At 47.8% G+C, this 11,828-nt stretch overlaps 1 protein-coding gene across 2 annotated transcripts; it reads left to right on the top strand.

The window, feature by feature from the left end:
* The first annotated feature begins 472 nt into the window (after positions 1-472).
* Positions 473-11,590, top strand: Lmo2 (LIM domain only 2). 2 transcript variants are annotated; one of them, XM_020183560.2, is made up of 5 exons: positions 473-621; positions 974-1,136; positions 1,404-1,629; positions 5,890-6,105; positions 10,587-11,590. In XM_020183560.2, the coding sequence occupies exons 3-5, from the start codon at positions 1,589-1,591 to the stop codon at positions 10,804-10,806; spliced, it is 477 nt and encodes a 158-aa protein (XP_020039149.1). In that variant the 5' UTR covers positions 473-621; positions 974-1,136; positions 1,404-1,588; the 3' UTR covers positions 10,807-11,590. The 2 variants fall into 2 exon arrangements, with proteins under 2 accessions (XP_020039149.1, XP_020039146.1); XM_020183557.2 differs by lacking the exons at positions 473-621; positions 974-1,136 and adding an exon at positions 1,185-1,274.
* Positions 11,591-11,828: the final 238 nt, after the last annotated feature.

Here is an 11,828-nt window from a genome sequence, read left to right as displayed (position 1 = left end):
GCAAATAGGCCTGAATCCTAATTTCTGAACACATTATCAGGGAACTGTGAGGCCCCAGGGAACCCAAGTTTTTCTCCCTGAAAGGGCAGGCTGAGAGCCTCCTCTTTTCCCCTTCTACATTTCTTTCTCTTCCTAGAACTTGCCCTCAAGCTTGAAGGAGAAAGCTAACCCCCCACATCAGATCTGCCTTCTTTTCTCTTTGCTTGACCCAGGGCAAAATACTCTCCCATTAACGTTCTTGATCATTGAAAAAGCACTTTCTCGGGTCGGGATATTACTGACACTTTGCAGAGGGCCAGACTAGCAGTAGAAGACCACTCTTTAAAAGATGCCTAGGGAGGGAACTGCCGCCAGCAGATGGAGAGGAGACCAGGACTAGCGTGGTCCCTCCCCGCCACCCTCCCTGCGGGATTAGCAGCCCCCAGTACTGCTCAGGCATACCCAGCCCGTGAGTTCTCTGCTCGCACAGCGCCTAGTGGCCTTTTTGGAGAGTGGACGCAGCTACAAGCCCGCAGCCAGCAGAGCCGCGCTGTCCGGGACATCCCCCGCGCACAGCGATCGTGGATCTGAGACCTCGAACCCGGGATACGCGCGAGAGCCACTTGAAAAGCTTGTATTTCTGTAGGTGCTTATTTTTACGTTCTTGTCCTGTCTTTCTTGCTTGAGCCGGGTGGTTACTTTCAGCTTTAGTTAAACCCAAAAGGGAAACGCGGAAGAGGGGGACCTCTGAAGAATGATTTAGTGGCAGCACGGCCTCCTCTCCAGGGAGAGGTGTTCACTGAGCGACTGTCAGTCTCTGACGGTGGCCCCTTTAAGAAGCCAAGTCAGTCCTGCTGCTGCTGCTGTTTGTATTGCTAATCCTCAGGAGCCCCGTTAAAAAAAAAAAAAAAAAAAGGAAGAAAAAAGGGGAGGGGGACCGGGCAGCTGTCTCTTTAAATGTGATTTCCTTCTATTGTATTTGAATCGTGATCAGGAAAAAGGAAATGAAACCAGAGACAGAGGGAAGCTGAGCGAAAAATAGACCTTCCCGAGAGAGGAGGAAGCCCGGGGAGAGACGCACGGTCCCTTCCCCGCCCCCAGGCCGCCGCCCCCTCTCTGCCCTCGGCGGCGAGCCGCGCGCCGCGACCCAGGCGAAGGTGCGAGGGGCGCGGGGCGGCGGGGCGGGCGCGCACCATCCCCGCGGGCGGCGCGGTGCCGGCGACAGCGCGCGAGTGGGACCGGGCGGCGGCGGCGGCTGCGGCGGCGGCGTTGGCGCGGCGGGACCGGGATGGAAGGTTAAGTCCTGAGCAGCGGCAGCGGCAGCTGCAGCAGCCGCCCGGGGCCAGGCTGCGCGCCCCGGCCCCCGCCTCGGCCGCGGCGCGCCCGCAGCCCGGTGATTCGCTCTCTCTCTTTGGCGTTTGAAGGGAGCGCGGTGACTGTCCTTGAGCGCGGAGGGGCGAGCTCACCGCCGGAGCGCCGGAGCAAGAGGAGGCGCAGGAGCGGCGGCGGCGGCGCCCGAGCACCCGAGGGGGTCCGAGTCCCCGCAGCCGGTCAGCCCCGCGCCACAAAGGGAGCGCCCCCGCCGCCCGGCACGCCGCCTCCCTCCCCAATGTCCTCGGCCATCGAGAGGAAGAGCCTGGACCCGTCTGAGTAAGTGCGGCGCCCCTGCATCCCTCACGATGTCCACAGCCTAGCGCCCGGAGCGGCAGGGTGGCGCGGGCGGCCGGCGAGGGGCTCCAGGTGCGCGCCCGCAGCATGCCCTTGGCCCCTTTGCCTGGGGCAGGGCTCTCCCTTCCCCGTGGGTGACTCTGATGGCACTGACAGGGACCGGGCGGCGGATGGCACAAACCGGCGTTGGCCCGGCGCCTGTGCGGGCCCCTCTGGGTTACCTGGGACGCTCCCCAAACCCACCGCGGGCCAGAAAGTTTGCACCGGAGCAGGCGCGGGGAGCTCGGAGGCGCGCAGGTGCAATCCCGGGAGTGTTCAAGGTTCGGTTCTGCTCCTTCTCCCACTCCTTCTGGACCTCTTTTTCTCTTTGTCCATTTGGTCCTGGAAGGGGGGGCACATTCCAAGAGGAGGCCTCCGGAGCCCCCCGACGACCCTCTTTCCCGGTCCCAAGTGGAGTGGCTGCCAGCAGCGCGGGTGTTGGGCCGGTGAGGGGGTCCGCTTGGTCACCTCCGAGCTCGCGCTTGTATCCAGAGACTTCTAGAGCAGTTAACCCGGAATTAATTTGAATATATGTCAACCCCTGATGGGGACCTGTGAACCTGGAGAAGTTAGCACAACATTTTGTGTATTAAGTGTATTTTTCTGGGGAGCGGAGGGTCTTAGTTTTTATCACACTCTCCAAAGGCTTTGGGGTCAGGGAACCAGAGCTCTAATGAGCAGGTGCTGCATCTGTTTGCTGAGCCTGGCTTGGACTGAACACCCCTATTCCCACCCTACACTCCAGCCCATTCTCTGGTGTTAACGTGGGGAGCAAGGGGTGTCTTAGGTATCATTTTCCCGTCTGCGCAAATGCCCTTTCAAGAGTCATTAGCTCTCTGGTTTTGAATTTTTATTCCTTTGAAGTCCCCATCTAATCCTTTGAAGGGATTTGTTACACAAGACCAAAGGAGCTGGTTAATGACTTGTCCATTTGTGCTTTTAAGAGGCATTTGTTTTGTTTTTTCTTTTCCTGCCTTAAAAGAATTGTGCTTTCCTGCTGGAAGTTTCCCCACCCCGCCTCCTTCCAATTTCAGTCATCTGTGGTGTTTATTTACCTGGTTTTTACCCTCAGTAACCAGCATAAAAACTCAGCGTGTTCTCATAAAACACAGGAAGAACCATGATCCAATGAGAATATAAACATCACTCTCCAGCCTTGAAGGTTAAGACACCAGCTCTGTAAAGAGCTAGTTCTGTTGTAACAAAGACTGGTCTTTGAATTCTTTGGAGAAAAACGTATTCCTTAAAAAAAAAAAAAAGGTAGATGGCCATGCAAACAATGGATTTAAAGTGTGGTTTGTTCACTTTTAAAAATAAACCTAAAATTACAACTGGGCCCTGAGTTTTCAGAAACTGGGTAAGACCATAGTAATCGGTAAGGGAGAAAGCTAGATGAATTGGTGCTTACACCTTCTCCATCAGCAGAACTTAGTCCTTTTATTAGAAGAAATCTGGAGTGTTTTGTTCTTAAAGGAAGATTGCTCTTTCCAAAGTTTGGGCTGTTTTCCTAGAGTCTAGGAAATGGAAACACCCTGAAATAACTTTGTAACACAGCAGCCTCCTACTATAGTGAGAGGCGCTCACATTCCACTTTTCCCAAGGAGGGCAGGTTCTAGTTGAAGATGGACAAATCAGTTGAGAAATTGCTGCAACTCCCTTTCACCTTCTTGGAAATTGTCAAGAAATTATCCCAGAAACACAGGCTGAAGTGATAGTCAGCTGTAATATTTAGAATAGGCTCCAGGAGAGTATCAAATATTGATTTGAGGGTGAGCCCCACTCAGTCATTGACTTGGCTTGTCCACCAAAGATAATGTGACATTATCATTAATTATAGAAAGATAAATGGAGCCAGTATCTTATCCTGTTCTTCTCTGTCGCCTCTCGGGCCATCACTATATCTCTTTTAGCTTTATATTTCTACTGTGACTTACTCGCCTGCCACACACTTCAGGATGTGCACACTCAAAACCAACTGGGGTCACTACCATCTTCAAATACGGATAGAGACCTGCCTAGGCATGTGCAAATGAAGCATATACACAGAAAGCCAGAATTCACCAACAGAGAACCAACCATGCATTGGTGGTGCTTACTGCTTCCATATGAGTAACAAGAGTGGTTCATTTTCATTCCAGGCAGTTTTGCACCAGCTAAGTGTAAATTCTCCTCTTTCACAGTTGGCTGGCAGCATCAGCGTCAGGGCATCCGTTGTGGTTGAGGTTCCATGAGTGGTTTTGCAAGCCCAAAGTAAGACCAGACCATGGGCTGTGAAAAGAGAAGAGATGCAATTCTAAATTGATGTACTTGAAAAGGCCAAGGGTATTAGTAATTTTTCAGAAGGGAGGATGGAAGTCCTTCTGTACATTCTGTAAAAAAAGGAAAAAAGGCAAGTGAATTCTTAAAACTATTTATAGTCTTAGCCTGGGTGAGATGGTGCTCACCTTTAATCCCAGCTACACCAGAGGCTTACTCTGGAGGATAAAAAGTTCCAGGTCAGCCCAGGCAATTTAGTGAGACCCTATCTCAACATAAGAGCTAAAAGTTGCTGGGGATATGTGATAAGAGTGCTTGCCTAGCATGCACAAGGCCCTAGGTTTGATCCCCAGTACTACAAAGAAAAAAATTTTTAAATTTTTTCCCCAAAGAAACTGGCTTGAACTACATGTTTCCTTGTTCTAAAAGAAGATACTCTTATACTTTGTCTGCTAACTGCAGAGTATAACTGTTTGGTTTTAGCATTCCTAAAAATTCATAGAAACACTTCATACTTTCCCAGGTAGAGTCACTGAAGTTGCCGGAGTGCACTGTAAACACAGATTCTCTGAGTCTCACCGTCCCTAAGTATGACTTGCTAAGGTTTGTGGGCACAGGCCAATTAGAACACACGGTCACTTGGTAAGAATGCCAGCTAGAAATAGGAGACACAGATTTATAGCTCCAGGGTACCCAAGAGGAAATTCCCTTTGGGAATTTCGCACTTGGAAGAAGGTCCATTTAAAATAATAATAATAATAATAATAATAGATTTTTAAAAATAGGTTTATATTTGAATCAGGTTGCAGAGAACACTTGCTAATTATTGCAAATCAACAAGTATTAAGTTTTTCCTGTCTCCTACTAGGTGTTAGAATTCCTTTACTTTTTTGGGGGGCAGTTACATATTTTAAAATGGAAAACAAAAGTGCTCAGGTTCCAGTGAGGAAAACTGAGCAGGAGGCCCTATGCACGGCTTGTATTTTTAGGAGGGGCAGTGGGGTTTGAACTCAGAGCCTTGCTAGCCAGGTGCTCTTGAGTCACTCCAGCAGCTATGCACAGCTTTGTAGTGAAAGAACACCTACTTCAGGCTCACAATGAACAAATAGCCCGTTGGAGATTTCTGCCTCTGTTTGATTGCCTTCCACTCTCTTTAGGATCATTGTTTTTGCCCCTCCCCAATATTCTCTCCTAAATCAATTTTATTCAAATCAGTTTTGCTGTTGTAAAAATTCTCACGTGAAGAAAGTCTAATTGATGTCCTTCATCAGTTTGACAGTGGCCTTAATATCTGGGCTCTCTTTCCCAGGGATTCATTCAGAAAGTGGGATGGGATGCAGAATTTCTGTTAAATAAAATAAAGAGAATTCCTACTATTCCATCTGGAGATGGAATTTTTACTTTGGAAAGATGAAAAGCAAACTAACATAATTGTGGTTGCTTACTTCTTTCTTTCTCATCTTTGCTTTTGTGTGTTAAGAAGGGCAAGCGAGAGGAAATGTGAATTCAACAAGGAATTTGAAGGTCGTTAGCACTCTGGATGTTGGATGCCCAAATAGAGGGCAACCAGTTTCGGTTCCAAGTTCCTCCTCTAGGGTTAGGCAGTGCCTTGGGTCTAGGAAGGACTGAGAAGACCAGGAAAGTAGGTAGGAAGAAGCAGTTCTGTCCTCAGTGATGCCTGGCTGTGGGTCGGGGTCCAGCGCCACCTACAGGTGGCTTGGTTGCCTCTTGGTACCCTGCGAGATTCTAGGATTGAAGCAGTAAGGTCTAGCTCTTTCCTGTCTCAACCCAAGGCTGTCTGGGTCTGTCTGGAACCTGGACCTAGGGATGTGCTATCCTGTCCCTTCTTATATTGTCAGAAGACAATGGAGGGAGGTTCCCTGCCTGACCCAAAGCAATTCTGAGCCCCAGTGCTCACTGTTGCCTAATGCTTGGCCTCCTCCCCAGAGAACCAGTGGATGAGGTGCTGCAGATCCCTCCATCCCTGCTGACATGCGGAGGCTGCCAGCAGAACATCGGGGACCGCTACTTCCTAAAGGCAATCGACCAGTACTGGCACGAGGACTGCCTCAGCTGTGACCTGTGTGGGTGCCGACTGGGCGAGGTGGGGCGGCGCCTCTACTACAAGCTGGGCCGGAAGCTGTGCCGTAGAGACTATCTCAGGTACCTTCCCTGCACCTTCTGGGGCACAGCTCAGTGTGGGTATATAGCCCCAGGTGCCGCTCAAGGAGGGCACGCTGTGGAGGCTGAGCCTCAGCTATCCCTACAGAGTGGCAAGGTGGAGGGCTCTTCTTCTGCCAAGGTCATGGTTTCAGAGACATAGTCCTGGGTGGTAAAATACTAAAGTTTTAAGGGCAAGAGAGGGATAAACACAAAATTCAGCCAAGGGATGAAATCCTAGGGGGAGACCAGGAGATAGGACTAGGGAGGGGTACACAGGGACTATCATGGAAACTGGGAGTGTTTTCATTTATAAGCTTGAGATGAGTTATTAAGAGCTCATTTTAATGTTCAAAACATACATGTAGATTATAAGTAGTCATGTGTATGACTCCAGTATTAGTATTAGGCGATGAGAAATTTTAAAGCCGAAAGCAGATTTTCGCCATGGAGCTGCAAGCATTGACTGTCATGATATGAAGGTTGTACTCTACAGACACAAGAGTGAAGGGCCTGGAGTCAGGGGAGGTTTGACTCACAGCCCCGATTGCTTCATAGCTCCATCTCTTTGACCAAGGTACTTAACCTCCATAACTCTCAATTTCCTCATCTGTAAAATATGAATGAAAATAGGAGCTACTTCCACGAAAGTAGTGAGGATTAACACACATAGAGTACTCGGCTTGGTATGGGAGTATCAAATAGATGTTAACTGTTTTTATAACTTACCCTCATGACAGTATCAGGAGTTATTTTCCAATGTAATGGACAAAGAGACGGAAGAATGGATGGGTAAAATAGGAAGTCTGTAATGCTAAGTGAGACTGGAGCTGAGGACATCTCTCCTGCCCTGGGGCATCTTCTTGGCAATGTGAACATTCTGCCGTTCAATGAGTGTCTTTGCCTGGGATGTTCTAGCATCTCTAGTTTCATATTAGCTGCTGTGGAGGTAACTCTGTGCCCCCTACTGTCAGATCTGCTCAGCTGTGTAGCTGTCAGTTCCTCACCATCCTCCCATGGCAGAGAGCCTGGGGAACACACAACCCTAATACGTTAGGATCATCCAGCCTGTGGAAAGCTTGTTTAGCCTTCAATGCCCTTGGCTGCCAAGGCAGCTCTTCTCCCCTAAGTCTGCCCTCAGAGCATGGCACATGTAAAAAAAAAAAAACTGCAGGTAATTCCACAGCTTCCTACCTCCCCCTCCAAAAAAAAAAAAATTCCTGAAAAAGTCTTTGCAAATGTAATGTTTTGAAAAATTAAGTCAGGTTTTTCAATGATCATAATTTTTGTTGAATTTTCTTTCTTTGTTTCTTTTTTTTAAGTCACAAGAAAATAGAACTGGAATAAATATAGACCTGGTTTTACTCACTCCCAGTCTGCCAAATCAGTCAGAAAGCAGACGGGTAAATGATTCCCACTGGGCCCCTGACTACATCCCTGCCGAATCATTTGAATCTTATTAAATGAAGTCAGATACAGTAAGGTCAAAAGAGCCGGGTTTCTCCCTATCTCTACGGTTTTATGTAACATTCAAGAATAAAATCAGTGCTGCCTGGGCTTGTTAATCTTTTCCATTTTCAAAAAGGAGTGAAAAAAAATAGTCTGGGAGAACCCGATGTTAATTAACTTGTGTCTTGGTGACATGAAATAATTCTTCTCCCTGCTACATTCCCAGGCAACATGTTAATTAACTCTGCGTTAGTGCAGGCTTCCCAGCAATCCTTTAATATTTATATTATTGTTATTAAAATGGGCAGCAGAACGCTTAAGACGTGACACCTCTTGACAGAGGAGGAAAATTGTTGTCTGCTTTAGGGACAGTCCTTTAGCTATGAACTTATTTCCATTCTTGGCATATCTGGTGGTATATGTAACAAGGCAAGTTGGAGTGGATCCTCTGATGGGCTCCAGGTCTTCTTCCCCCTAGAATAACTTCTCCCCGTGAGGATTTCCAATGACTGACTTGCCTGGTACAGTCATTTTCAGATATTTAACCTCAAACAATCATGAGACACCCCTCACCCCTACACACAACCGACATTAGCTGTATTGTCGGAAACCGAACAGCAGCTACTAATGTCCAGGTTCAGCCTAGATCCCCTGGGATCTAGTTTGTACCAATTTTTGTGTGTGGTAACCCCCACCCGACACCTGCATCAAACCAGTACCTGCAAGAGCTAGAAATATTCCAGCTCTCACTAGACCCTGGTGCCTGGGACACACACTGCAGGAGTCCCAAAGTGTTGAACCTTGCCTGGAGCCAGGGTGACTTGGAGATGTGACTTTTACTCCAGAGGTCCTAAGAGAATCGGGCCAAAGCTCTTTCTGAGGCATTCTGTCTGGGACTGCAGCTTGGTGTGGCTTCCTCCCTTTCCTGCCAGTTTCCCCCCTACTATCCCCTAAGAACATCCTTAAAAAAAATCACTCACATATAAATCCTCACCTCAGGCTCTGCTTTTGGGATATCCAGCCCAATACACTGATTCTGGGTACCAGAGGTTAATGCTCAAGTTAAGTGTCAAGTCCTAGTTTATTTTTACTGCTAGAACCTGAGTTCCTGAGTTGGAAGGGGCTGCAAAGGTCTTCACTTCCAAGTCCTTTGCTTTACAGCATGAGACACAGAAACCTGCAGATGGGGTATCATTTGCTTACCTGGCTACTTAGACGTGAGCTGGGACCTGAATGTGTCTCCCAAATATTAGTCCTTTATCCTTCCTTTCATTGGCTGCCTGATGGGTTGTAATTTACCCCCTGACTTTCCTTTAATAAGCTCCCTCCTTTCTTAAGGATTGCACAACCCAGGCAGTTGGTCTCATTCCGTGAACACTGTGTGCATCTTTGTTCAGCCTCAAATTTAACTTACTGAACAGTCAGGACACCAGAACTCCCTTTCCACTCTGTGACCTCCAATACTCCCGTTACCTGCAGCTCTGCCATCTGCTACTGTGGAATCAAGCGTTCTCCTCCACTAATGAGTTTGCTCCCAGGTGGCGCTCTGAAACTGCTCAGAGATCTTCCAGTGGAAAGCAGGCTTCAGAGGGACATGAGCTAGTGCTAACAATGCACTTTCTGCCCAGACCACCTTTCCTTCTGGCCTTATGTTCTGCCCAAATGTTGCAAAATTTGGCAACCGTCCTCACCTCCCCCATAACCTACCAGAACACACCAGTTGATTTTTTGGTTTTCTGAAGTTAACAAGGTATTCCTGAGAGCAAGCTTTTACCTGACATGCACCTGAAGGTTTTAATGTGGAAACCCCCTGCTAACATGCCGTGGTACCAGCCCCATGTGAAAATGATCCTTCCTCAAGACTGGTGCGGTTGGGAATACGCCCCAAGATGGGTTTGAACATAACCGGCATTGGCTCAGCCCTTGACCTTTGGTGGTCTGACAGCCCCGTGTGATGCTGCTAACATCTGGGTGAAGCAGATGACACAAGATGACTGCCATTGCATTCAGAGATATCAAAGGCCAAACCAAATTCACAGAGGTACTCCAGGATAGTGTGGACTTTGAAGCTGCGCTTCTGGTTCCTGACCGTGTGTTAGTACACTCTCGCAGGCTCATTCTGAAACATTAGCCAGCATCAGAATCATTAATCCATAGATGCTGGGCCTTCCCCCGTCTGGGAAGGGTGGAGAATTTGTGTTTCTAACAAGTTCCTGGGCAATTCAGATGCTACCGGTCCTGGAACCAGCACTTTGAGGACCACTGCACTGACTTCTACCAAGTTGTGTCCCCCACCACCCAATATTGAAATATCCACTGAAATGTGGATAGTCCACTGAGGCTATGGAGAGACTTAATTTAGATGTAAGAAGGTTTCCCCAGAGAATTGTGCCAAGGGGACATAGAGGAGCATAAATGAAGACCTTCCGCTGATTGTGGAGAGATGCTGTTTGTCCCCTGGCTCTCTGAGCACGATTAACTGCACCACATGTCTCCCGCAGCACTCCCTTTATCCCAGCAGCTGGGGCCCCAGTAAATGGTCATGTGGAGGTGGGTCTTGCAGTTTGGGGGAGAATTCAAGGGATTAGTGGCTGGGAACATGGTAAACTTGGGAGCCTCAGGAAGATATTCATTTTATTTCATTCCTGGAACTAATCCCCCTCACAATGGTCATCAGGGCCTGATTCCAGCTCCTCTTGTACAGTGACAGCTCCCCTAGAAGGGGAGGGACATGCAGAGTCCCTTATTTCAAGTCACTTCAGCTGAGAGTCTCTTCTACAGCCTGGAGGCCTGGGGGGCGGTAGGTTGCTGAAGGCAGGAGAGCGCTCAGGAAAGGAAGGCACAGTCAAACACAACACGGTGTTACCTGGCCGCCCTCTGCCTTCTAGGAAAGACTCATCTATCATCATCTAGGTTCAGCTTTTCCTAGCTTCCAGGCACACCGGAAGTTTACTCTCCATAGAGCCCCTGCCAGGCCCTTTCTTCCAGTATTGTTTCTGTTCAGGTACCTTAGCTTTTCTTTCTTTTTGCCCCAGGCTTTTTGGCCAAGATGGTCTCTGTGCTTCCTGTGACAAGCGGATCCGTGCCTATGAGATGACGATGCGGGTGAAAGACAAAGTTTATCACCTGGAGTGTTTCAAATGTGCTGCCTGTCAGAAGCATTTCTGTGTAGGTGACAGATACCTCCTCATCAACTCTGACATAGTGTGTGAACAGGACATCTACGAGTGGACTAAGATCAATGGGATGATCTAGGCCAGAGTCCCCGGGCATCTTTGGGAAGGTATTCACTGAAGGCACTGTCTCCATGGGGTCTTCACTCTTAGGCACTTTGGGGACTTGGGGGTGGGGTGAGGCATTGCTTATGGGATGGCAGACCCTTACCATGCACCAAAACATAGCTTCCAAGTAACATAATGAGAGGGCCACGACTTCAGTGTGACAGAAGGACCTGCCTTTAGAGAGAACTTAAGTCCATAGTTTATCCATAATAACTGACTTGATTAGTAGAAGAAAGGAACATTTGGGGACCAGTAGGCACTGTGCCATCATGATGGAATTTCCCATTGACAGATGGGAGCTGTTGTGTAAAGACTTGATTTGACTTTGACACTTACAGACTAGAGGTGTGCGATTGATTTCTTTGCTTCCTGGCTTTTGTAACAACCCTGTTCCAATCACTGTCCCCCACAAAGGGAAGGACAGAGAGGAGAGTGGCCATCTTTCTTTTCATGGCCACCTTCCCAAGGCCTTAAGCTTTGGACCCAAGACAGACAGACTGCATGGAGGCACATTTCAGTTGGGAATGGAAAGCACATCTTTTCACCAAACAAATATTTAAGGCAATGCTGATGCGACACTGTTTTTAGACACCTTCATTTTGAGGTGAGGAGTTCCAGATTGTTTCTATACAAAAATGTAAATCAAAAAAAAAATCAAAGTTGTTCAACTATTTTATTATCTTAGATTATATCAAAGTATTTGTTGTGTGTAGTAAAACGAAAAACTCTGAAGACTTAATAAAAATGACCAGCTGAAATGCAGTGTTGTTTATTTGATAATGACTTACAATTTGGAATTGTGGGGAAACAGTTTGCTTTTTCTATGGTCAAGGTGAAGTAAATAAGCAATTTACTTCTAGGTAAAATAAAAAATTCCATTTATTGCAAGGGTTTATATGAGATTTATGTAGGTTTCTATATTGCTGGCAATTATATAACAGGTCATCACGTAGCTCAGAGGGATGCAGAATAATTAAATTGTTATTGTAAGCTGTG

This window comes from Castor canadensis, chromosome 1 (genome assembly GCF_047511655.1).
Source record: "Castor canadensis chromosome 1, mCasCan1.hap1v2, whole genome shotgun sequence".
Lineage (NCBI taxonomy): Eukaryota > Metazoa > Chordata > Mammalia > Rodentia > Castoridae > Castor > Castor canadensis.
Note: the sequence above shows the minus strand (reverse complement) of the source record. Positions and strands in the feature narration are given on the sequence as shown.